General features: G+C 39.0%; 4 protein-coding genes, 7 non-coding genes and 1 pseudogene across 12 annotated transcripts in view; 5 read left to right on the top strand and 7 right to left on the bottom strand.

The window, feature by feature from the left end:
• LOC144654285 (uncharacterized) overlaps nucleotides 1–5,135 on the bottom strand; it is a 38,701-nt gene extending 33,566 nt beyond the window's left edge. Inside the window, exons 1-3 of the mRNA XM_078514384.1 lie at nucleotides 4,553–5,135; nucleotides 3,669–3,743; nucleotides 442–599 (exon numbers count right to left, since the gene is read on the bottom strand). Of these exons, the coding sequence (XP_078370510.1) occupies nucleotides 442–599; nucleotides 3,669–3,743; nucleotides 4,553–4,584 (265 nt within the window). The 5' untranslated portion in view covers nucleotides 4,585–5,135. The remainder of the gene's footprint in view (nucleotides 1–441; nucleotides 600–3,668; nucleotides 3,744–4,552) is intronic.
• A 50-nt stretch (nucleotides 5,136–5,185) lies between these two features.
• On the bottom strand, nucleotides 5,186–5,258 carry Trnav-uac (transfer RNA valine (anticodon UAC)). Its single transcript has one exon. It is a non-coding gene; the product is annotated as a tRNA-Val (tRNA).
• Nucleotides 5,259–7,138: 1,880 nt separating this feature from the next.
• Nucleotides 7,139–9,723, top strand: LOC144654470 (uncharacterized). Its single transcript, XM_078514626.1, has 2 exons — nucleotides 7,139–7,398; nucleotides 8,899–9,723. Exons 1-2 carry the CDS (start codon nucleotides 7,341–7,343, stop codon nucleotides 9,231–9,233), a joined length of 393 nt encoding a protein of 130 aa, XP_078370752.1. The 5' UTR covers nucleotides 7,139–7,340; the 3' UTR covers nucleotides 9,234–9,723.
• LOC144654370 (tolloid-like protein 1) lies at nucleotides 9,718–15,756 on the bottom strand (annotated as a pseudogene). Its single transcript, XR_013570900.1, has 5 exons — nucleotides 15,531–15,756; nucleotides 13,054–13,092; nucleotides 12,599–12,958; nucleotides 11,209–11,614; nucleotides 9,718–10,380 (listed from the first exon to the last, which is right to left on the bottom strand). The product of XR_013570900.1 is annotated as a tolloid-like protein 1 (transcript).
• The window catches only part of LOC144654454 (tolloid-like protein 2), a 41,471-nt gene continuing 27,016 nt past the window's right edge, over nucleotides 11,519–25,973 (bottom strand). Inside the window, exon 4 of the mRNA XM_078514609.1 lies at nucleotides 11,519–11,611. Within this exon, the coding sequence (XP_078370735.1) occupies nucleotides 11,587–11,611 (25 nt within the window). The 3' untranslated portion in view covers nucleotides 11,519–11,586. The remainder of the gene's footprint in view (nucleotides 11,612–25,973) is intronic.
• On the bottom strand, nucleotides 19,082–19,153 carry Trnap-agg (transfer RNA proline (anticodon AGG)). Its single transcript has one exon. It is a non-coding gene; the product is annotated as a tRNA-Pro (tRNA).
• Nucleotides 19,410–19,483, top strand: Trnan-guu (transfer RNA asparagine (anticodon GUU)). The gene has a single exon. It is a non-coding gene; the product is annotated as a tRNA-Asn (tRNA).
• Nucleotides 19,925–19,996, top strand: Trnap-ugg (transfer RNA proline (anticodon UGG)). Its single transcript has one exon. It is a non-coding gene; the product is annotated as a tRNA-Pro (tRNA).
• Trnat-agu (transfer RNA threonine (anticodon AGU)) lies at nucleotides 21,618–21,691 on the top strand. Its single transcript has one exon. It is a non-coding gene; the product is annotated as a tRNA-Thr (tRNA).
• On the top strand, nucleotides 22,461–22,533 carry Trnav-cac (transfer RNA valine (anticodon CAC)). Its single transcript has one exon. It is a non-coding gene; the product is annotated as a tRNA-Val (tRNA).
• Nucleotides 23,125–23,198, bottom strand: Trnat-agu (transfer RNA threonine (anticodon AGU)). The gene has a single exon. It is a non-coding gene; the product is annotated as a tRNA-Thr (tRNA).
• On the bottom strand, nucleotides 24,236–25,818 carry LOC144653677 (uncharacterized). Its single transcript, XM_078513730.1, has 3 exons — nucleotides 25,577–25,818; nucleotides 25,047–25,187; nucleotides 24,236–24,494 (listed from the first exon to the last, which is right to left on the bottom strand). The coding sequence occupies exons 1-3, from the start codon at nucleotides 25,775–25,777 to the stop codon at nucleotides 24,375–24,377; spliced, it is 462 nt and encodes a 153-aa protein (XP_078369856.1). The 5' UTR covers nucleotides 25,778–25,818; the 3' UTR covers nucleotides 24,236–24,374.

Below are 25,973 nucleotides of genomic sequence, written 5' to 3' on the forward strand. Positions count from 1 at the left end.
ACAACGGTATTAGACTGTGATCACAACTGGAATCTTCTTCTATACAAAGAGGCTTATAATATCAAACACCTAGCACCTTCCCTGAACAATGGACTAAAATCCAGCAGAGAACTCTATCTATTCTCCTGAGCAAACTTATTGTTTCCGTCTCCTCACTCACAGTATTTAAGATCTAGCTTGTACACTGATTTTATAAGTCTGATGATGGTATAGCTTATACCGAAATATAACAATCTATTTATCAAGATCCTCATTTGTTGTCTGAATTGTTGGACACAATGAACTTATTCGGGTTATCCTTCGTCCTTTATGTGAGATCAAAGTTTGACAACCACATGACTGTATGCTACTCTGTGACAAGCCTGACAAGAGTTGGAAAGCATATTAAACTTACTTTGTATGTTTAGTTGTTCAAAATTGTTATACATTTTGAAATCTTACCATTATGAACTTTCATGTAGGCCACTGTCAGTTTCAACACAGTGGTCTTGTCCAGTTTACGCTGTGAGTTTGCACATGACGGAACCAAGGCAGCTAGTTCACTGATGTAAACATTGAGTTTGTCACGCCTCTTTTTCTCACTTAGGTTTCTGGCAGGCCTGTGAGACAAACAAAACAAATGCAAAACATGTGAGTTTGATCAGTAGACAAGTGCTTTGGCTGGTGCACAGGGTGTCTGATGCTCAAGTTTCTCAGAAGTCGTCTCTTGGTGGCTACCTTAAATTGCAAAATGATTGCCACTAAAAAAAAATGGTCACCAAAATCTAAGTGTTTTTAAAGCAAGACACCTCATCTGGCTTCACATGAGCCCAATGGAAATCATTCATGGAAAGATGTTCTAACACAGAACTTTATTTTGGTTGACATTTCAGACGTTTTTGTTGAACTGTGGTAATTAATAGTAATGTAACACTGTGATTTTCAAAATGGCAGCTCTATACATGTAATATTGGTGGATGACAAATAAAATGGCAACCTTTTCGAAATATTTACTTTAGTTGCCATTTTTTCCCACTCAATATTTGACTGGTGCAATTTCTCTCAGCCACCTTTCTCCTAAGAATTTTGTATGAAGACCCCTGCCAGGTAACCCCAGGGGGGTACTTCGGCTTGTAAATGACAGGGATGATCGAATGGAGGCAAAACTCAGGACCCAAAAAATCCCTAAGTCTTCCGACACTACCCAAAAAAATCCCTGGACAAAAATAACCCCCCAAAAGATCCCTTGTCAAATTACCCCTAAATTGCCAGGAGGGGCAATAATATAACACAAAGTAAACCATAAAAAATTAAATGCTTGTGTTTGTTTATTCATCATACCATAGATACTCCAAGGCACTTTAGTTTGTTTTTAATACCCAAAAAAAATCCTCTATTAAAATCAAGTAACCAAAAAAAATACCTGACAAATTTTCCGACCCAAAAAAATCCCGGAATCGAAAATTTCAAACCCAAAAAAATCCTTTGATCATCCCCGTCATTTACAAGCCGGAGTACCCCCCTGGGCAGGTAACCTCAGCTTTGTTAGCCATGTTTGGCTCTTGTATACATGTTGGGTGTATGGACTTTGCTGTACATGGTGCATGTACATTTTCCTATACAGCCCAACCATTCAGTCATAAAGTGCATACTATGTTAACTACAATACTGGCTCTAATCATACGGCTGGCTCTGAGAGACCTGGATGAGGTAAACCCTATGTTGTGTTTGGCTACCCAAGCAGGCAAGATGAATCTATCTTGCCTGCTCAAAATTGCCCACGATTTTCCTGCAAATTTGCTGTTGTTGTTGCTGCTGTTGTAGCCTGCATTGCTGCCAGACAAGACACAAAATCCTTGATTTATTCCATCTGCACAACAGCTCCCAAAAGCTTGTTTTGATATCTTGCAGCTTTACAAGGATCTGTGTTTTTATTTCTGATTGGCTAGTTTGATAGTTTCTAATGGGCTTTTGTTTTGTGGTCATGTGGACAGTCTTTCTTTGTTTTTCCTGCGAAAAGAGCATTCAAAGCTGTAAAAGAGCAGTTTGAAATTGATCATCTTCTACAACACGAAGACTCGCTACAGGAATTTCTTGGAGGTCACACTGTGTATTATTTTGTGGATTTGACGACAGGCTCTGGCAAATCTCTGGCTAAGCCTTCTGGTTTGCCGACTGGCAGTTCTCCTGCACATTTGACTGCCAGCGAATGTTTGCTTCTATGCTGGAATGCCAGTTCCCCTTCCAACTTTACACAGCAGCATTAACAACAATATAATAGATGGGCAAAAGCAAAGCTTTCTGTGAACATATATATTTTCAGCTTTGCATATCTTGTGTGACCAGTTAAACATAATTTTGTCCAATCACAAGGTGCACATGAACATAATATGAAACAAGCCAATCAGAAATAAATAAACAGATCCTTGTATTCCTGGAGGAGATCAGAACTTGTAAGCGTTTGGGAGATGATTCTTGCAGAGACGGACTATACCAGCTGCCTAGACTGTGTGCAACACAGACTACCACTGTTGTTGCCATAAAATAAATCCTTTACTGACCAAGCTTGTTCAGTCAAAATGGTGGGATATTGACCTCATTTTCTTTTGCGTGTTTATGGACCAAGCCAAGTCTCAGTCCATAAACACACAAAAAAAATAACTTGGCCAATATTCTGCCTTATTACATGACTCAGGCGGTCCGAGGGCCAATAACACAATCAGCCAATCAGATTACTTTATTTCCAGTCCCGCAAGGGCCGATATTTTCTAAGTATTGGACGGGTTTTGTCCTGGATGATCGTGCGCTAATTCCTGTGCGATTTATCGCAAGATTTTTGCAAGATTTTTTTCGCAAGATTTTTTTCAGAGTTTTTATTGCTTTGAAAACGAAATGACCTTAAACACAGATATAATTATAACTCCTTTAGCGCGCGTAAAAGTTTTGCCACACATTGTTTTCCACAACATCTACCGGGTAGCAATTCTCACTATAGAAAGTTTCCAGTCGTGTAATAAATTTCTTATTAACCAAGCTTGCTCGGGACCGTACAGGGCAATTATTGGCCCTCTGTCTTTTTTGTATGGACCTTGCTGCGCTCGATCCGTACTGTCAAGACCTCGGGCCAATATTTGCCCAGTACGGCCCTCGCACGTGGTTAATAAGATATATATCTTGACCTCACGCTTGGTCAATAACTCATATTTAGTATATTTCATACAAGTGAATAGTGCTTTTCGCGCACTGATTGGTTAACTCGAAGGTGATTAGCAAAGTACTATTCATCTCCCAGCAGCTAAAGAGAAACAAACTGTCTTCGCGTGTCACTTTTTTTACCGAAAGTGATGCTTTAGTCTGCTAGTTATTCAACTTATGTGGTATACCTTACTATAGGAATATAAAGAAGCATTTTAACAACGCGAACAAAATTCACGTGTAATAAAATTAACGCGAATTTAAGAAAAGTTTTGGTTAAATCCTTATAGTAAACAAGTTAACCTCAATGCAATTAACAAGAATTTTTGAAATTTGCGTTAATAACATGTATCGTTAATTTCCTATAATAAGGTATACTAAAATAATTATTCATCTCAGTGTCAGTGAATGTGGTGGATATTTACCTTGCCGCTTCAAAATATCCACCACTATTGATGTCCACTTTGGTGAATAATTGTAAAGTATCAACTTACTTGTATCTCTTTGCACCATTCGGCTGTCCATTATAATTTTCCCCGGGATTCGGCTGGACAGCCTTACCGCCATCCCTATAAATGGGAATTTTATAAATCAATAACCAAGGAAGTCATGGATATGAATTCAGGGTAAAAACGTCGATAACGCAGTTCCAAAAACATTATTTGTTAGTTATTGTAAAGATTGTTATATTTAATGTTGATTTTGTTCATGAAAAACCAATTTCAAATGGAATTTGCAAGGAAATTGTATTTAGTTTTACTTTATTTTAAAATGCCACGTCAGCACTTTTCTCCAGATTTCAAACCTAATTATCTCGAAAATTTGCGTGGCTACCCCCAATTTTCTTTTTGAATTTTAGTAGCCCTTGGTAACATCTACATTTCTTGTATAGTAATCGGCCGGGCAAAAATACTTTGTTATTAGTAGAGACCGTCCTGAAAAACAAAGTTCAATACCACACGTAATCACTAATACTTGTGAGGCAGATTAAATCAGATCAAATGTTCACTTCATATCATTTAACAATCATAAAAAAATAATAGCACACAAGGTACTCTTACGACAACACCATAAACTCATATCTCGAGAGGGAGTCATGTCTGGTAGTGGGTCAAAGTTGAGACAGACAAGCTGTAAGCTTACGTATTATTTTGTATACATGTATAAACTACGTCGAAAACTTTATATGCAGGTAGCTTTTAAGTTTGATCGATTAAGCGTCACGTCATTTCCCGCGAAAAAACCTTCGCATAAGCTTAATTTCACACGAATTCCTCAGAAAACAAAGGTAGGAGGTCATATAATTATAAGCTTTATGGAAACAACATGATAGAAGCTTAATGACGATGTTAAACAGGACTATCTCAGCAAAACTCACCCCTTTTCTGCAATCAAGCTTAATTCGCTCATGGCGCGTCGACCAAAGTCTTGTCTACTGCTTCATCTGTTACGTTTATGATGTGAACTTGCTGCAGAGTGCATTGTACCCCACGGACTCTGTAAAATCGTGATACAACTTCCACCTAAGTCTCGTAAACACATGCACCTCTTTGATATCCCCAAAATGGCGGACTGATCATGTGGACAGTATGTGGCTTTCCATCAAACAAACGAAGCAAAAGTCTCAGTAGCAAACCATTTCAGCATTTGAAACTCCAGCCACTTGATGAAGGAAATAAAGCGGAAGAATCCAAACAGAAAAATCGCTATACTGTACAAACTGAAGGGCTAGTAAACAACGAAAACCCGTGACACAAGCACTCGTGTATTTTCGGAAACGGTCGGTAAATTTTCGGTCGAATAAACCCTACTCTTCCCCAGATCCCATTTCACCTATTAACCGGCTAAGCCTGGGCACTAGGCTTCGCGATCGCGGGGGCTTCGTCTGATAAAAGACGCCGTGGTCTCCTAATGTTAAAATTTTTAGAGCAATTACTGAAAATTATAACGAAATGAAACGATCACGAACAAAAAAAAAAAAGCAATAAAAATGAAAAGCAAAAAAATAGAATGTTTCCGGCCGGGCTTGAACCGGCGACCTTCCGCGTGTAAAGCGGACGTGATAACCACTACACTACGGAAACAACGCTGATAATTTTGGAACTCTTTCTTTAACCTCATTCATTGCCGCCGTTGCAAGCAACTATCCGATCCTTTTGAAACGGTTTACCGTCGCGTTGAAGGCGTTCCAAAGAACAAGTGAAAAAACTATGTTCCGTGGAGGAGAAAATATCCCCGATACCCAGTCAGTAACAAAAAGTTTTAGAAACTCAGCCGTGTTTTATTGGAAACCCACGGATCTGATTGGTTCTTCCCACAAGGCGATGTTTGTTCACAGAAAACTCGGACTCGCAAAAGTACGTACTGCCTGGTTTTACTAATAATGTTTTATAAAAATAGCCCGGTCAACTATTAAACAAAAGTACGTACTGCCTGGTTTTACTAATTATGTTTTATAAATATACAATCCCTTCCGGGCCTTTCATTATTAAATTTGCATGATTGCACTTTCTCACACTGCAGCAAGATTTTGATGAAGATTTTGTCAGTTTCGTCCCCAGAGCCCACGATCCTTCTGGTCTGCGCCAGGGATCGAGCCCTAGAACTAGCAAGACGCAAGACGAGGCACTTGCCCCCCCCCCCCCCCGGCCAGGGGGGGGGCACCCACAAATGGGCTACTGGGGAGTGCCCTGGATGGGGTCGCATTTTCCGACGATGACTATATGGGGTCGCTCGCGTTTTTTATAGGGTGACTAGTATGGGACCTCGGAGAGAACTAAGTTGTGATTTATAAACGGAAAGATCGCCAATGTACCGTATTTCTTTGTTTGACACGGCCCCATAAATTTGCCGAAATCACACTCAAACATTAACCACCTCAGAACAAGTCAACATTCGACGTTTGCCGAAAACGGATCTCGGGGCATACCAAGTATGGGGCTGCAAGATGACTATAATGGGGTAGGGGCGAGAGCCAGCGGCACGCACCCCAAGATGACCCAAGTACCCCCCCCCCCCCCCCCCCGGCACTTGTCTCGTCTTGATTTTAACTCAAAATTAAAAACAAAATACGTTTGGTTGGAGAAATAATCCCCAGTTCAACAACATTGATTTTTCTCAAGAAACACCTTATGAAAAATGTTTAAGAAAGATAGTTTTCGAGCTTCCAGTTTTTTCAAATTTTCTGGAGGGCATGCCCTTAGAACCTCCCATCAAGATCTTGCCTCGTCTATGCCAAAGGTCTGGTTACGGCCCTGGCTTTGGGACGAAAATTGATTTATACAATATTCTACTTTGGCGCATGCACATGAGCCAAAATTGGAACTTTTTTGCGGAACCATTCCGAGTTTCTTTTTGCCTTGGTCCGTTCCTTTTTTTCTCTGCCTTCTTATTCTCGCCACCTTCTCTTCTGTACATCCTTTCTTCTGGCCTGAAAACTTTTGATCTTTTCAAGGGAAATCCCAGGAAAGGAGACCTTAATCAAGAACTGGTGTATTGGCCTATTTTACCACCAAATTTGCACCAAAAACTGATCACGTTTTATTCGATTAGCTCCGTGCGAATGCAGTCGATATTCAAAATGAAGAGTCGTGTGGAAAGATCTTTACAACCCGGGGTGAGGAAACTGAGCAAATTGATGACGTCACAAGTGGTTGGATACATGAAAAAATGTCTGAATATAATATAGCACAGATCCGTTGTATTTAAATTTATTTAGTTTAAAGGCATTGTAAACCAAATTCATTGTTGTATTCTCTTTACAAAGTTGCCCTTTCATCCTGAGGTTCCATTCAGCAGTCAGTCTGATGCCCAGGGATCTCCCCGGGGTCTGATGAAACGTGTATTTTTGTAATTAATAATTCTTTTTGTGTATAATTTGTGGACGGCACCACCTGTCCACAGCACACAAATAAAAACTGGCATCGCGACTGTGGAATTTATGCAAATTTCCTTATGCTAACAGTTGATTTATTTAGCCAAGGGTACTTTGCAGTTAAGTTCATCTGCATCGGAGGTGGTCGCTGAAAGAACAAATTGTCATCTCGGCTAGCACTACAGGTTATTAAGTAGGGCTTTGCTCCATCGAGTGGGGCAGTCTGAAACTTGTCTTTGTGATATGCAAATAGTTCCTATAACGAAGTAACGAAGAGTAATTGCTGTACATAATGAAACCGTTACAAATATATTTGATGTTGGTTGTCGGCTTTCTCTTCGCTTTCAGAGGTAAGTACCGGTAAATATATCAGTAGAACTTAAACGCAATTCTAAATATAATCCGTTGTAAAATATTGGTCTATAAAGCAAGAGAAAAACAACGAATTGAAGCTGTGGAATCAGAGACATTACAGCATCGTGTCTTTTTGAGAAATTATTTGTCTTTTCAAATACTTGCTAAGCCTGATACATGATCCTTCAAAAAGTAAACTTATCGCATCATTTTTTATGTTATTTTTTTCTCGGTAAATCAGTTCGATAGTTGCACCTTAAGGTTCTGCCCGATGTCTGTCCTTCTGGTTCACTTTTACCTCGTGTCAATGGCGTGATATCATATGAAGCAAATATATAAACATTAAACATCAATAGTCAAAATATGTACTTAACTGCGGTCATTGAAGTTGAACGCTCCAGCACGCACAATTTTTTTCTCGTTTTTACCAGTATAGCGAAAATCGGCATGAAGTGGAAATTACTGACAGCTGCATAGCTGAGCTCCCCGATAGCCCCCCTCGAGTAGGGTCGATTACAAATTGATAAACAATACATTGGTGTCGTTGTGTTCGACGAAGGAGAACGCATACTAATCGCGTCGCTTTTTAATTAGCCACTAAGAGCGCGCGCTGTTGGATTCCGACATATACAACTTCCAAGCCGTTACAAGGCTCGAATAGAGCTGATGTCAGTGCGACGAACCAGCAGAAAGAAGAAGGGAAAGTGCCAGGAGGTGTGTGTGTGTGTGTTGGGGGAGGGGGGAGTTTTGCAGTTTGATCATCCAAACTCAGTGTCATTGCTTTGTTTTTATGAAACATCATGTACTCAATAACCCGCGCGTGATAATTTTTAAGGCTGGCTATCATATAATCGCCCGATCGTTTCTATCGCTAGCTTCTGTCACTTCAAAACGTTTTCTTGTGATCGGGACGATTATATGAGAACATTACACAAGTCTACGATCGCTAACGACTGCGGCGATTGAGACGATAGGAAGCCACGAGTTTTGCTCAGTTCATTGAAGGCTGCCATTGTGTTGGATTTAGGCCTAAAACGATTGTTTTTCGTAAGTCTTCGCTCATACCAGGCGATGGGGACGATCCGGGGGGGGGGGGGTCTTCCTTTTTTTGGTTGGGGGGGCCCCGGAAGGGGTTTGTTGTATATAAAAAGGGAGGATTATTTTGTAAAAGGAAAGGAAAAAAAAATTTTTTTTTAAATTTATTATAATTTTTTTTTTTTTTTTTTTAAATAAAAAAAAAAAAAATTTTTTTAAGAAATAAAAAAAAAAAAAGGGAAAAAAAAAAATAAAATATAAAAAAGGGGGGGGGGGGGAACCCCGGGACGATCATATGAGAACCCCTGATCGCTTCCAATCACTTCGATCGCCTACAATAGTCTCAGTATTTGCAAACGCGATCGATGCGATAGAAACGATCAGGCGACCATGTGAGAACCAGGCTTTAGTGACAAAACAGTCAAAATCAAATGTCATCTTTTGTTTCACTTTTGTTTTAGGAGAAGCCATTAAGTGCAACTATTGCAAAAGTCATGTTTCATTTGAAGATTGTGACAAGAACATGAAACACGTCGAGTGTGTTGAAGAGCTTGGCCTCGATAGATGCGCCAAGACTTACATCAAGGCATCCAGTGTAACTGAAGAAACATACAAGCGAGGCTGTCAGTCAGCGGATGGATGCGACAAGCCGCCATGCAAGGTGTATGGTGATGGCACGTGTGACGTGTATTGTTGTACGGGTGATTTCTGCAACGGATCATCAGTGAAAATGATCAGCGTCACGGTTTTGTTCATGTGCTCAGGTCTAGCTTTCTTGATGAAGCTAATGGCTTGAAGGCAAAAACTGACGATGTGACCCTGTGCGTTTGTGTTACCTCTGACCCCTATATACTTTTTTACATTTTTAACAATAAGTAATGATTGCGTAAACCAACAGGTCAAGATAAGAACAAATTAAACTCTTGTTGTCTTTGTAGTGTGAATCTTGGCGAAGCTGCGATAGAAATTAAAATTAAAGACCCACATGTCTAAATGATTATGAGCCACCTTAAGCCCTTGTCAAGCCCAACAGGGCATGACAGTAATCGATATCTCCCATTACTATGGCATAAACTATATATAATCAACTTTCATCCACATGGCCAAATAGTCTCCTTCATAGGCGTTTTTGGATGCCAAATAACGCCCCCACCCCCCCCCCCCCCCCGAAAAAAAAAGGAAGAAAATGGCCACTGAAGAACATCGAAGAAGACTACTGGTCAAACGACTTGTAAAAGTTTACCTCAAGCGCGCTAAATTGAAAAGAGTAAATTGGCGGAGTCGAGCTCTCCACGAGACAAGTTCTATGACACCCCATTCAAACCCTAGACTGACTTTTATTAAATTAAGGCGTAGTGTTTGTGAAGTTAAACTGTAAAATATCAAACATTAATATATTTTTTAATCTTTTGAAGTTATAGAAACTTGGAAAATAAAACGTAAAAATGAATAAAAAAAGCTATTTTCGTTATACATTTCTCATAACGTAGAGCTGGATAATTGTGCGCAATAAAATATAATTTAAAAGTAATTTTATCTACAGCAAAATAGTGAATTTTTAGCTTTTAAATTGTAATATTCTTCAAGTAATCTTTTAGCCGTCGTTCTGCATTCCTACTTAGAAAATGGACTTTTTGCCCCTAAATTGAGCATAATTTCAGATGCGATCAAAAATTGGTCTGGATAAGGAAGTAAAACTTTCTGCCCTTATTTACTTTAATAAAACAAGTTTGTTTTTTAATCGTCACACCCTAGCTCTAAGTCATTACACAGTGAAGTTTCCGTGATGGAAGAGTCGGTTGGATTGAGCTCGATCTGTGATGTTGCACGCTCTAATCCTGAAAATCGACGATTGCTGGCAATCTTAAGGAAGCACGCCACTAATATAACAAAAAGAAAGAAACTTGTGCAGGCGATTCCAACAGCCATACTTCTCCAATGATCTAAAAAGCAAAAGTAGATCAGTTCAGTAGCATTACATGTAAATTTCGTTGACAAGACAGTAGCAGTGCTTGGTAGCGTGCACGGCGTTTTCATTTTTTTTGCAAGACAATTCATAATTTTACAATAACTGAGAGAATCATTTAATCATCTGATCGAGAGTTCGCGCATGATTCAGTTAACATCTACATCTCCCTTTAATTAAGTTGATAACATCGTTTAAGACATCAGATCAACTATAAGAGTACGAAATAACAAAAACAAAATGACATGTATAAATAAGTTATAAAAATACTTGTTACAATTTACTATGGTTACATGCTTCTAAAACAATCTTCCGCTAACAATGATTTCCTCTCTAATTCGCCGGTAAATTTTCGATGAATGATAATGAAAGTAAACAATTCAAAGCTGACCACATTTTTCAATTATCCTAGCACACTTGTAGACCATAGGAGAATGATGAAAACTTCTAATATTCAACAATTCTCTTGTAAAATCGCGCGGAATATCGCCTGTTATTTACAAGCCCTACTTTGAGATTGGGCAGGATAACTGAGCAGCAAATTGTCAGCGAAAGACATTTCACACTAAGAATAACTTAAGTTACAAGTAGGGAGCGCTTTTCAAGACTTCGGACGAATCTTGGCAAGCTATAGCTACGTAAATCGCAGGATATCTGTCACGTAAGGATGACCGTATAACATTGACTTTAATTTTATTTCTGACCTTATATAGGCATCCTGCGAAAAAAATTACTTTCACATTTTAGTAAATTAAATATTGCAAGAAATTCTCGACTGTACGGAATGCAATGAGATATTTCTTACCAGAGTTAGCCGGTTCAGTATACAGCAGCGTCTGCTCATGCGCCTGCCTGGTACACTGCACCTCTCTATACAACAGTTCGAAATGGTTCATTTGTAAGTCTCTTGTGGAGTTGTACTTGTATGTTATCCATAAACTGTTTCCCAATGAACAGAGGTCGGGTGGCGGTTTCTCGTCGCCACAGAAATCTTCCAATTAGTTGACTTAAACATCTAGGTCCGTCTCTGATCTCTAGACACGATCCCACACAAGACGGAAATACAAATGACTCCAGTGTGAGTCTCACATTGTGCCCTTCATGTGCAAAAATTACCCAGGTACACTGTCTGTCGATGCCACAAACGGCTGGGTTGTTAGAACTTTTGATGAATCCAGAAGTGTCATTGGCGTGCAGGATAACAGGCTCTTCTGTAGAAAACAAAGAGAAAAGAAGAAAATTGAGAATGAGATAGCCAAAAGCAACAACAAGTTCGGCAACAACAACCGAAACATGGTCATTCTAATCCTCCTCCCCCTCCTCCTCCTCCTCCTCCTCCCCTCCTCCTCATTATCATCATCATCGTAGTCGTCGTCGTCGTCGTCGTCGCTTCATCATCATCATCATCATCATCATCATCTCATCATCATCAACAACAACACAACGAAGACAATTCTTTATTGATAAAACGTGCTTAGTGTTTATGACCCAACCTGCCTTTCTGTTAACGCTCGTGCTGGTTTTAGAAATGCTAAAAGTGTTTGTCATTCCCTAAAGACGAGAAACGGCCACCAACTGAGTTACCTCATTCTATCTGATTATATATTTATCTGGTTTAAAAATTCAGCAAAGTTGGTGCTGGTCGACTTGATTCATAACAGGCAGAGCCCCCCAATGCCCCACATGGAGATAGCAATAGGTCCCGAGGACTAAATTCGTTCTAATATAGTAGAACCCCGCCTTAGCTGCACCTCGTTATTACGATCACTTTCTTCCGGCCCAGTTAAAAGAAAAAAGGTTAAGGCCGCTCAGTCATTTGATTTTCTTTATTACTGAAGCCCTTTAATGCGAGTCATGCAACCAACCCGTCAAGCACCCCCCAGAATTTGGAGGCGCTTTGCAATTTGACCTCTTATTAACTGAGTTCCTATTAGATTGTAAATGTGATTTTTTAATTGTAAGTCGAACCTTCGCCAACGCCTGAAAACCTCCGTTCGTTTAAACACTTGCTGTCGTGGTTTCGGCCACACTAGGGTCACACATAAACACAGTATGTTTTTATGGTTTATATAATGTTGCCTTGCAGAAAGTTCAAGAGTATTTTTTGAAACCGCAAAAGCTGGTATTGTGAGTAACCAGTAACTCGAAATTTCTTTAAAAGAATTAAGAAATATTAATAGTTCTCGTGAACTTACTTTTTCGTAGTTTTATCTGCGAAAAGCTTGCGGAGAATCCTCTAAACTGGTACGCCGTGTCCGATTTGAATTTCACCCACATTTGTGTTCCTTCAGAATAAACAGTTGTCCTTTTCGCCTTGCAAAACCTGCCGATAAGTTGACCGTTGGAGCTTGCTCCTTCTCTAACTTCAACATAATCACAATGACACAGAGCGCACTCTTCTAAATCCATTCCTTTCATCACGAGTTTCACGTGCTCGCCTCGTGGAGCGGTTATTACCCATACACAGACCATGTTCTGTGGATAAGGCTTTGGGTAGCCTGGACTCTGCAAAATTCCTTTAGCGGCTGTAAGGTTTCCATCATTTGGGCATTTCGCTAAATGGAACAAAATATGTTAAGTGGAAATCATTTCAGGCTTCCGTATTTTTTTTATTTCTTCGGTAGCAAATGAGCCTAAATGTTTCACTCACCAGTTCCACTTGCGTCGATCGTTATGCTTACTATCAAACCTGTATACAAATTGTGGGAAAATAAAAAAAAAAAAAAACAGCTGTAATACTTTTATGAGTTTTAAGCAACCAAAAGTGCAATAATGTTCGACAGCTCTGCTAGCTGGGAGGGGTAGCGGTAGAGGGTTTGGAAGTAATAATTTTTGTTATAACAGGAGGCCCTACCCCGAGGTCCAAACTTTTACCCTTTTATAAATCTTTTTTTTTTTTAAAAAAAGATAACTCTTTCACAAACCTTAGATGGAAAACTGCATCTCTTTTCATAATTTTTCACTTGAGTAGCCCATTAAAATACTTGACTTAACCTATCATTTGGTGGGTTTGTTCGCAATTTTTAAGGTTTAAATGGCAGTTTCTTTGCTCCAAAACGTGAAATCCCTACCCGTTTATATACGTCCGGCTTGAAATTGGTTCTCCTTTTGGGTGGAGCCTTCCCGTAAAAGCCCTCCATAGAGACTATGTTTACACGGGACCGGTCTGGAACGGATCCGGGCTGATTTTCGGACCGGATAGGCCCTGTTTACACGGACCGCGAACGGAAGACAACTGGACCTGCTATTTTGCAGGTCCAGTTATGGATCCGTTCGAGCACAGTCCTGGACGTCCAATGGTCCATTAAACAGGTCCGGTTTGTTCGGAACGGTTCCGGACCGGTCCCGTGTAAACGTAGCCAGAGAGTACCACCCGGGTATCTCAGACGAAAAGTAAACAATATCCGATTTTCGATAGGGAAATAGAGGGCAAAAAGGGCCAGTGTGACCACAGATAAATATAGTCATGATAGGATGACAGAACGGATAGCAGAACTCTTAAGTCTTATTTCATCAGCGGTCAGGTTTGACTAAATCGTGCAGACCTGCCTTACATTTTAATCTAGGTCATGATGTTGGATGTTGGATCAGATCAAAAAAAAGGCCTAGCAGACGTGCATGTTACCTGGTTACTGTTCCATAGCATACGAGAAAAACCAAAACTTAAGTTGTTTTCTAAAAACAGGGCTGAGTTCTTTATTGATGAATATGTACATTCGTGCCCAGTGTGCGGTACATGTACACAATATCACAAAATAACCGTGAGATCACATGATCATGATACATAAGCAATATCATGAAGACTACACTAAGTCTCCATGAGTTAATGGGACTGTGTCACGGATTTTAGCTAAATTTAGGCATGGGTAATGACCATCAAATTCGTTGAAATGTAAAAAATAACCTCTTAAACCAGTGAAGGAACATTTCAATAACACGCCAATTAGAAAAGAAGGTACGGATGGCCAAACGTGACGAAGATTGAAATGGATTGTGATATCGGTGTTTTGAAATATTGTTGGGCTGAACAGTTTTCAAAGTAAATCATGTTTGCTTGTAACTTTAAATTATAACGCCCGGGAGACACATTTGGTTGCAATGAAGCTATGGTTTTGTTATTTAGATACATAGAAGTAATTTTTTTTGCAAACATTAAGTTTCATAGCGAGTATTTGGCAAAACTTGAAAAATAAACTTAACTCAGCCGTGACACAGTCCCTTTAATGTGCAACAAAAAAACACGTTTTGCACGAATTAGAATTAAAAGGGAAGTTGTGTTACTTCGCTGCACCTCGCCGGGCACGCAGAGCAGGGGGGCGGAGGGAGGCGAAGAGAGCGGAAGGGGAGAAGGGAAAGAAAAAAAAAAAAAACATGACGATTTGAAATTGCTGTGTAATTGGTTAACTCTCCGTGAAAAAAGAAAGAAAAGAACTGAGAGCTTTTTTATATTGGAATATACGCACTGTACTGAATTATAACCGATGACGGGTTATCGAACGGGTGACAGGACATTTGACAGTCGTGTAGCTGTGAATTTTAACTGAGTAACCTCGATCAACATTATCTAGCCGGGATTTCTTTTTTTTTTGACAGTAGGGAGTTCTTTAGACGAAAAAGGCGTTTCTTTTTAAACTTGAAATTTTATTAGTTTGATTATCTTGTAAAAGAACAGCGATCGTGAATAAACGCACGTAATAAAATTTATTTTTAGTTTGCATGAACAATTTGTTAATGACCATTTTCCACTTCCACCGGAATCTGTATCCTTTAGCAATACCTGTACGAGGGTGAATGTAAGCAAAAAAAAAAAAAAAAAGAGAACAAAAGTCAAACCTCTAAAAACCTCTAAAAGTCAAAACTCGAAAAGACCGTCGTAGGAGTTTTCAGTCGTTCAGGGATAGCAATAAATGTGAAATTGTGAACGACTGGTAAGCTAAAGATAAACGTACCGTTCCACAAAGGCAATATTTTAAATGCTGCAAACAAAATCTAATGAACCTTGGTGTAAATAACGTTTCAAAAGTCTAAACTGCTATGACTTTGCATGTCTTTCACCTTTAACCCTATTTGCTGGTCAGAATAGTATTCCTACAATCTAAAATTTTGCTTAGTTTTTACTGAACTTACCGAGCCAAACGATCAGAGAATTTGAAGATCCAAAGAGCCCTTGCATTTTATATTGATGAGTCTGGTACATTTATGAGAAGGAAAAGACTGTTTTGTGTCTTGAACTGATAGAAGGGCCTCTTGCATTCAACGAGGCACGTAGCTTTTTCCTTTGCACCTTACCGCCATTACACTATCAGGTCGGCAAATAAGCCTTTTAACCAATAAATTGAAGAGTACATCCGGTTTCTGATGGCCTGTAGCATATGATTTTGCATTCCATCAACATTTAAAGCCCCTTGAGTGATCTATAACTTTGCGTAAAGGTTTTATTTTTAAGATGCTAACACTTATGCTGCTTCTATTTCTAAAGGAATGGGTTTTAAGGACCAAATATCGTGTCGTTTTTATGCGCTCCATGTTAAAACCGCTTCGTACAATATCGCCGCTATTTTTGACAGACGAACTTTTGTTTTCTGCGCTATAATTAACAGTTTTTGCGTCAACGCTATTTGGACATGAAATGATAAATGTGTTAGTCGTACCGAATTGGCCAAAGGACGTCATATATAGTGACTTCATAGGCAACAAAAGTATAACATAATTAACACTAATAAATCGTGTTTAAATTCTCGGATTAAAAATCTTGGCATAATATCAGAGCAGGATCTGTATCAGATACACGGCGACCCCGCCTCAGTACCCCTTAACGTTTTATAAGGCCGCTTTTTCCGGGGCCGAATATTAATTTCACAAGCTAGACCAACCTCATTGACTACGATTGTATAAATTTAATAGATATAAACAAATATAAAAATGCTCCTTTTTTAAAAATTCCTTACATAGGCTACATAGCAGGAACTACCAGGGAGGGGAGAAAACCTCAGGAAGAAGGATTGTGGTTACAGTTCTGAGAGGACTAATGAGGACTATCAAGTGGTGCTTTACTGATTTAAATCTGAAACGAGCGAAAATCACTGAGGAACAGTTATTGGTTTGGGCGATAAGAAGGTTGTTGCTCTCCAAGTCAGCCATGTTCTCTGATTTCGGTTTTTTTTTTGCCTTTCGAAAACAGGTTCAAGGAGAGCGAAAGGCGGAAAGGATAAGATCTCAGGAGCGGCTCAGTAAATTTCCCTTAATGGGACTATGTCACGGATTTTAACTGATTTTTGAACCGCCAAAATTTATATTTGTGTCACAGGAAACATAAAAGTAAGAGTCCATTTTTATTAAAAATTCCTTTATTAGAGCACTGAAACATGTAAACGAGCGTCTTTGGCTGCGGATGGCTCGAATGGCTCGGATAGAAACAGATTTCAATTTGAAAAAGTTAGGCAAACGTTTTCAAGTTGTTTCCACGCGTCTTCGAAATATTGATATTTATAGCCGTAGCTTGATTTCTATCCGCAAATTAAAGTTACATATTCCTTTAGATGTTCAAAGATAATGTTTAATTAGGGTTAAGTTGCCTACCACTAACTTCACACAGTTTAGACCAAACATTTGCGAAATCCCCGTGTCATAGTCCCTTTAAACTGACGTTCAGACAGCAGATCTTACTGGGAGTATAGCGGCAGAGAGCCAAATGGGCTTGCAAGTACCGATTTAAAACAAAAACGTTTATTGTATAACGTTAATTGTTTAATTTACTCTTATAAAGAATTTAAACTGCATGTTGGTTATGCTTTCTTCCTGAAAAATATTTGCTTAAGATCAGCTAATATGCCATTTGCACAATAAATATTCACTGCAATGTGTATTTGTTTCGTATTTTAATAATGCTGTCACTGTATACTTACCGACAAAACCTTTTGAAACGCATTATTGATTTTAATCACCTGTACTGTCGTTTTTTAATAATAATAGCCAATACCAATAAACTGCATTGGTAAAAAATTCCAACCATACTTGGTATATATGATGTTTTGGTTTACCTCTGCAAAGGCACGTTATAAAATCATGGGATTTGCATTATTGTTTCAATATAGAAGTGCCTCGACAGTTACGTGTTGAAAGTGATGAGTATTTGCAAGAAATTTAGAATATTGGTAAGAGTATCGACAGTATCACTGTAACATTTCTTAGGCCCTCCACATACTAGACATTTTGAGTCGATCGACAACTATTTCTTAATATCGACAGCTACTGAAGAACGTAGTGTGTTAGGTGAGTTGTCGACAACTTAACGCTAAATTTTTAGTTTTCGTCAGCTAGGTAGTTTCCCTTTTCAAAAAGGGAAACTGCTTGTCGACCACGTGGTTTTTGACCGTTTCCCCGTGTGTGGGAATGTTTGATCTTAGTTGTCGACAGCAATCGTAACTGCGTTTTACGTGGACAGTGGTTTGTACATGTGTAGTGAATGTTAGTTCCCAAACTCTCCCACTGGCCTGACTTAGTTGTCGACAAAAAACACTCCAATTTGTGGAATGCTTGCATGGGACAGAGTCAGTTGCCGATAACATTTAGTTTTCGACAACAAATAGTTTCAGCAACAAAATAACCAGTCTGGAGGCCCTTCGCGTTCCATACATTAGATTGTTTGTTGTCGATAACTTAGAGCGGATATTTTTTTCCCACGGTAGTTAATAATTAACTGAAAATGCCTTTGCGCATGCCCATTCATCTTCTAGGCCACTTATGAATGGATTTTGATAATAACCTTCGTTGGGTACTTCTAATAACTAAATCAGGCTAACGAATGTTTGGAACTAGCGTTCACTACGCATGCTCATGACGCAGTACGTTGTCAAAATGGCGGCCGCCAGTAAGAAGAACGCCCGAGAAAGTATCAGGGTCGTAACCAGGTATATGGGATTAGGGATCACAGCCTTGGGATCGGCATCATAGCCTCGGGATCGGGATCATGGACCCGGAATCCCGGATCACAAGTCATGGGATCCGGATCGGCCAATTAGATGGGATCAGAATGGAATCAGGGATCAAATGTTGCCACATTTTGGGGATCAGGAATCAAAATTTACAGCTAAAATTTGGGATCAGCGATGAAAAAATATAACTGGTTACGACCCTGAAGTATAGATTTACTCACGCCGATAAACAAGATATCGTAGAAATTATTTGCAAAGAGTAGCCGGCTAATGCTGAGGGAGAGCAAGAGGAGCCCTTACTTGTGAGGTTTGTGCTCGGGGGCTTGTGATGCTGAGGGTAAATTCCATCTCAAGCAACAACGCAGTTGAGATAGTCGTCGACACCTAAACCAATCATTCACACACACACACGTGAAAAATGGTCTATTAACTGTCGACAACCAAGCGAGTTTCCCTTTTCGAAAAGGAAAGCTGCCTAGTTGTCGACAACTAAGAATTTACCGTTTAATCGTCTACAACACGTCTCACTCCACGTTTTTTAGTTAGTTGCTTTTAGTTGTTCTCGGAAAAATAAACAGCTGTCCACAACCGCCTAGTCTGTGGAGGCCCTAACACATCAAAAAACGCAAAAGTTCAAAGAAAATTAAGTATCATTGGAAATAATTCAAGTCAATTAATTTCGATAAGGCATTAGGGTGAATATATAAAAAATGATAGTTTCGGATATACCAGAAAACATAAAATGGGCCTGTCCGGGAGTCGAACCCGGGACCTCTCGCACCCTAAGCGAGAATCATGCCACTAGACCAACAGGCCACACTTGACAAACTACTTTAAGAAATGCCTTTATTTATCATTCCTCTGTTTAGCTGGTGGTATAACACCTGTTCTGTGTCATCTTATGTGCAAGCCGCTAACTATATCTAGGGTGTACTTTCCGCGATACAGTTCCAAGAGAAAATGATATTTCACTGGCAAGTTTATTTAACATACAATGAAATGTAACATGTAATGAAATTTGACGAACTTTCGAGTTTTTATTGTCAAAAATTCATCATGAGATACCACGTAAGTCTCCGTGGCGCAATCGGTTAGCGCGTTCGGCTGTTAACCGAAAGGTTGGTGGTTCAAGCCCACCCGGGGACGTTTCGTTTTGCTTTGATCAACAGAAAGTCATTCCAGTATTTTACAAGTTTTTATTTTGATTATATTTTATATTATGTAATAAATTAATATATATATTACTATATTTTTAATAATAACTTCGCTCCTCAATCAAATAAGTTGAGCGCCATCGAAATACATTCTACTCAAGAAAGAAAGGATATATATTTTTCTTATATTCTTAAATACCTAAGGAATCAACTGTGATAATTATTATTTTTTTTATATGTAATATATCATAAATACATTTTTTTATTAATTTTCGGTGGCGCAATCGTATTGCTGGCGAAAAAAAATATAAGCCCTGCTGTTGCTTTATAGATGACATTTCAAGGAATTAACCTTTTGATGAACATTTCTGAAAATGACTGGTACCCGTTATTAATAATAACTATGAATTTGACAACGAAATTTCACATGAAAGGCCTGTTGGTCTAGTGGCATGATTCTCGCTTTGGGTGCGAGAGGTCCCGGGTTCGACTCCCGGACAGGCCCGGAAGGCATATTTTTGTTGTTGTTGAGGGACCAGGAACTGTTGTCGGGTTGATTTACACAGGGCAGAATAAAGTTAAGAAACGCTGAATACTGATTTCTTTTGATTGACAGAAGAATGTTTTCAGAAATGCAAACGCTGCGTTATTTGTAAGAAGTAACTTCTTGATTGACAAATGCCATTCATTTTTTTTTCTATTTCTTCTTCTTTTGTCGGCCTTAACGGTCGCGATCGCTTAGTCACTTATTATTTGCAAAGAAATGGCACACAATGCATGCAGAAGCGATGGCGTTTCCCAAGAAGGTCTTAAATAATTTTTAAGACATTTGTCAAAAATTCAATGTGTACTAAACAAAAGTAGCTGACAACTTCTGTATTAACTGATTGCTCAATTGCTCTATATATGATACTCCACCGATAATCTATACTGGAAACAATGCGCCAGATAGAAGAAATATGTTCCATACGTTTCGTAGTTACTGCTCCTTCTTATTGGAAAAATTGAAATGCCAGCACTGTTTATATGCGCTACACAGTCGCTAGAAATTTTTTTAGAGATTTTCTTGTTACTACTAATTTTCACAGGCCAAATTGTACAGGTGTCTGTTTACTGCAAATTCTAGTAGGACTCTTCAAATATAAATGCTCTTTCATTAATATCTTGTATTAGTCCGTTCTAACTTCCCAGTAGTGTTTTGTTTTGTGTTCTTCGCGGCGATTTCTTGTCGTGCTAAACTTGATCTCTGTTCACGTCTCATTTATTCCTGTAGTTAGTTCCCAGGCCTATTTGGTCAGTCGGTCGCGCGAAACAGAACCGGTCGACGACCCATGACATAAAGCGATGCCTTACGTCATCGTTTAAAAATAAAATGAAGACAATCTTATTTTAACCCGATTTCGACAACAAAAAAAGTAATAACCCATACTTCTTCAAGTTAAGTTTTTTGGGTAATGGAGAAAACTATTCTTTACCACGGCTTTAGTTGGGGCACGATTTGGTGAATCGGTCAACCAAAGGAGGATTTGTGCGGCAAGGCCATAAGAAGGAAATGACCTCTTCTAGCGGCTTAAAGTTGCATAGGACTGGACTGATCGATTAGAGCCTTTTGACGCCCAGAAATAAGTTTTCTGAGAGCCTTTCTGGAATTAAGGCGGGGGGAAACGTGATTTTCAATGAAATTCTAAGGAGTTTAAAGAAGGGGTTGAAGAAAGTAAACTATTTTAGAACACCACCGTCCCTCTACTAATTTTTAACTTCTAATTCTAATTCTTAAACATTAAATCTTCAATATTTCTTATTTCTCTAAATTTTACAAATCCTTTGAGAAAATTTATTTCGTCCAAAACTTCCCCACAAATCACCCAAAAAATTTACCAAACATCCCAAAACATAGATTTATGAGATGAGCAGAGAGGTTTTGCATTTCTTGAAATGTGAGCGAGATATTACCAGTATACCCATGATAAGCGGCGCAAAAAGGGCATCCATGTTTACTCTCGCCTCACTGATATTCCTATAGAGTATCAGGCCAAGCACAATAGATGAAGTACTTCAGGAACGAATTTTATAATTGATCGATTGAAAATTATTTATGTTGCTGATACCCCTTTACCTTTACATATGGCGCCGTAGCTCAGTTGGTTAGAGCGCCTGTCTAGTAAACAGGAGGTCATGGGTTCAAATCCCATCGGTGCCTTTGAGCAAGATTTTTTTAAAATAATCCAAACTAATTCATTTTTTTAATTTCATAAGTATTAATTTAACAATTGCTATCGTACTATAACTTCAAAAATGTCCTTTAGCAAAGAAAAGAAAAATGATAAAGACATTCTAGCCGGGGCAATTCGATAGAGTGCATGTCCGGTCCATAGATTTAGACTTTGCGGCTTCCGTTTACAACTGAATTTAATATACCTTCTTACTGCCAATTGTGAACGAAGAAATAAGAAAACCTCCGCACTAAATGCAAGAACTTATTCAAAATTTGAAAAACGAACCTGTCGAAATATAGTTTCCGTGGAAATATCAAGTGGTGTGAACAATTACATGTCATACCAAGTTGTTGCCAAGCAGGTTTAAAATGAAATGGGAAAATTTAGTGGTTTTCCTGTAATATCAGTTTAAAAAAAGTTAATACGCTATGCTGAAACGGTTTAGGTTAGTACAAGCAGTATATGTCGCTCCCCCGGCGTGAATTATGCTGAAATAACGACTTCACAAAGACTTCTCCCAAGTGCAATTCAGTATTAATTTTTTCTGTCCTCTACATTCGGTTGTTCGGTTTAGCATGGTCTACACGATTTCACTGATTTCACGTCATGTCAGTTTAACATTTTATAGTCCACTTTTGAGGGCAACGGCACACTCCGTTGCATTCCATTTCAACGGCATGGAATAACAGCTTCAGGAGCCCATTGCTAGGAACATGCAAATAAAAATCATTATCTAGGAAATTAATCACTGTGGGTTCCGTAGTGTAGTGGTTATCACGTCCGCCTCACACGCGGAAGGTCGCAGGTTCGAGTCCTGCCGGAAACACTTTTGTTATAAGTTTGTACTTTTTGGGGACAGAAAAAGGAGAATTCGAACAATAGCGAAGCGCGCGAGGTCTAAAAATGGAATGCAAATGAATATAATCGTTTTCTGAGAGAAAAAGAAGAAATCTAGTCGAAGTTTTCATTTTATAGAAGTGTTTTAGGAATACTGGGCTGCTTTAGAAAGTGTTTTAGGAAAATCGTCCGGCATTTCGGTTTGTTTGTCTGAGTCTCGTCTGCGTCGTGACGTCACTCGCGCGCTTCGCCATCATTTGTTCCGTTGAGGTTCGAAGAAAATCGAGCTCTTCATTGACTATAGTAGGCTGCCAAGAGAGGAGCGGGATAACTTATTGTGAATCAGTTAAGCGTCTCCTTTTTACAGCAGATTAAACCAGTCATGTGTTCTAAAACTCAGATGAGGGATTAAATCTGATTTTCTCATGCAATATTAAACCAAAGCAGGTACAGCTGTACTGCTATGCTATAAAAAATTTGTGTTTATCAAATGAAAAAAATAATCTTACTGATGTGCGTTTTAGCACAGAAATGAACTAAAAAAAAGCAAGAACAGGGCAAAAAAAAATTGCGTCAAGTAAGGCACCGATGGGATTTGAACCCATGACCTCCTGTTTACTAGACAGGCGCTCTAACCAACTGAGCTACGGCGCCTTGCAGGATGATCAACATCTCATAAATTACTTTATAAAACTACTGCAAAATACTCCAAACAATCGAGTAGGAAAGTTCTTCATATACGAAACTGCCGGAAATCTCCTTTCTAACGTCCTTGCATTTTTAAGCGATGACGTCATTGCTTAATGTCGGCATGCGATGGAGGATGTCAGGATTACAACCTCGACCGAAGAGCAATGGAAACTAGGCATATTGGCTCATTTCCTTTGAGATCCACCATCTTGTTTTTGGTAAGGGATAGTCGTTTTTTGGTTAACGTTCATCCTCGGTGTAAGAACATGTAAAACTCACCAGCGACGTAAAACAGAGAACGCCCACAATAAGGAATTTCGACAGTGAGTGTTGTAGCGAATGTTTTACTCGGTATCAGTCACTGAATAAATATCGCACTACATTTTCCGATAATAAAGTGAACATGAACAGAGAGAGAGAGCATCTGCAAGCAGAAATCAAGTTTAACTGAACAAGAAATCGCCGCGCGGAACACTAAGCAAAATTCACCAGGATAGTTAGAAAGGACTGATGCAAAGTATAAACAAAAGAGAAACGTTATATTTGATTGTAATTTTAGTTATCTTAGATTTAGGAAATAGAAATTTCTTAATTCCTATCCTTTACAAAAAGGTGAACAAGGTACTACCTTGGGTGGCACACATTACATGAGGAGAACTTATATATTGCGAGCTGAATTGTATCTTAACAGCGAGTTTAATCAAGAGGAAATGAAGTAACATAGTATCAAGTGTTCCTGCAATCGGAAACCCGATTTAAAAATTATAGGAACGCGGCTGATTGTGATTATTTTTGAGGAAAGAGAAAACATCAACTCCAACCCCTCCCCTTTCACACGCACGTTTACCCACATCACCCGCCGATCGAGGACGTCATCTTTTTGGGGCACGTTACACAAGGAGCGCAAACTAGAAGCTGAATTGCATCTTATCAGTGAGTTCAATAAAGCTTAACCATGCAGTCCCAAATATTCCTGCAGCTCACAGAACAAATCAAACCACTCAGAAGTAATGCACTTTATTGATTACAATACTAATGCCTGCTTTAATACATTGATATATATGATATGAAATGAGCCTGATTGCACGTCATCTTGATCGATATCTTACTATTTGTTGCCATGAAAACAGTGTAACATCTTCACGAGGACTTATCCTTTGCGAAAGCGAAGCACCTCTTGATGCGAACAAAGCAGCACAATTCACCAGCACAGCTAGGGCTATGTTTCCTGCACAGATAAAGCAACGCGACACAACCTTTCTGCAAGAGGAACAACCACAGAAATAATTACCAACTTTTAACGTTTTAAAAGGACAGTTGGAAAGACCAGAAGAGGGATAATGACCTAAAATCTATTAAAGGTTTTTTCTGTCCAGAGCGGGTCATTAATTCTCAATCTGGATCCAGTGGCTGTGAAGCTCTGTTGTAGAGTGACACCGATATTAAAACGACCCCTTTCTGTTTACTGTCTGTTTATCGTCTGTCTGTCTGTTTTTTAATATTGTTTGTTTAATTCTTTTCTCCGTCTGCTTTTTTGCATTCTTTATTTCACTTTTGACTTTAGTAATTGGCTTTAATTTGTTTGTCTCTTTGTTTGTTTGTTATTTAATTTCATATTAATTTCATTTTTTTCTGGCGTTGATTGTAACCTTGACTCACATGTGTTAGGGCGTACGCCACTTTACATGCTGTAGAATCTAACTGGTATGGCTTGCAAAGTTTAAGTTTTCCTGTGATCGATGTTTGTAACGAGTTACATTGCACAACGTAACGTTATGTTATGTTTCGTTACGTTTCGTTATGTGTTCTTACCTGTATGGGAGAAAAGGAAGGCAGAGGAGTGGGGTGGTTGGCAAGGGCACACTTTAAGAAGCCGTCAATGCAAGCCAGCCTTTTACAGGCATCATGTCCAGCTTTCTTCCAGCAAAGCCCTCCTTTGAAAATGCAAGGTTTCTGTAGAAAAGACCATGTTCACTCGTTATTGTCGAAATTCATAACATTAAATGGCTCTGTTCAATATAGTAACAAAGAAATAAATTTTTCATGTGACTTCTCACAGGCTCAAAGTCTTTTGTTTCAAATTATTCTCTATCAGATCTGACATCAAAGGTTTAATTGGATCGAGTTAAAGTAGTTACACTGTGAGATTTAGCAATTATACGAAAAGAGAAAAAAAGATCGTAGGCTGTTTTGGTGTTATACGCGAGTGTCCAAGTCGACAGAAGTTTGACTCTGATTAGAAAGGTCGTCCTACAGGACGTACTCAATCAAACACGTCATTACAACACATTATTATACAAGAAGAAAAATGTTTTTAAGTTAAAATCTTTTCATCGACTTACCACCCAATCTGGTGGCGTTGGTTTATCTCCTCTAACAGCCAAAGTTTCTTCTGGCAGGCCGTTGTCTCTCAAAACCTGAGCCATATTCTCTTCATGTCGTTCGTCTAAGAAATCGAACACTTCCTTGTGAAACGCCATTTCTTCGGCGGACACATGGGCAGCAAAGGCGCTGAGGAGTAGAAGAGCTACGAAAGTCTTCATTTTGGCTTCAAGATGTGTGCAATTAACACTGTAATTTTGAGTCAACGACTGCGTCTTTTATAGGATCGTCAGCCCCTCGCTTAATTTTGTGCCTTGGCAGAAAACAAAGGGTGTCCCAAATTGGTATTTAGACAGCTTAACTTATGTAGCGTTAAAACTAAAATTATGTGTGCGGTCGAGCACAAAGACATCGTGG

This window comes from Oculina patagonica, chromosome 5 (genome assembly GCF_052425735.1).
Source record: "Oculina patagonica isolate OP01 chromosome 5, crgOcupat, whole genome shotgun sequence".
NCBI classification, from domain to species: Eukaryota; Metazoa; Cnidaria; class Anthozoa; order Scleractinia; family Oculinidae; genus Oculina; species Oculina patagonica.

Bases quoted from the DNA above. Each gene is read 5' to 3' on its own strand.
- LOC144653677 (XM_078513730.1), bottom strand. From the start codon at position 25,777: ATGAAGACTTTCGTAGCTCTTCTACTCCTCAGCGCCTTTGCTGCCCAT. The intron at 25,188-25,576 runs GTAAGTCGATGA...TCTTTTCTACAG, and splicing joins CAACGCCACCAGATTGGGTG to AAACCTTGCATTTTCAAAGG. The intron at 24,495-25,046 runs GTAAGAACACAT...TTCCTCTTGCAG, and splicing joins CTTCCTTTTCTCCCATACAG to AAAGGTTGTGTCGCGTTGCT.
- LOC144654470 (XM_078514626.1), top strand. From the start codon at position 7,341: ATGAAACCGTTACAAATATATTTGATGTTGGTTGTCGGCTTTCTCTTC. The intron at 7,399-8,898 runs GTAAGTACCGGT...CTTTTGTTTTAG, and splicing joins CTTTCTCTTCGCTTTCAGAG to GAGAAGCCATTAAGTGCAAC.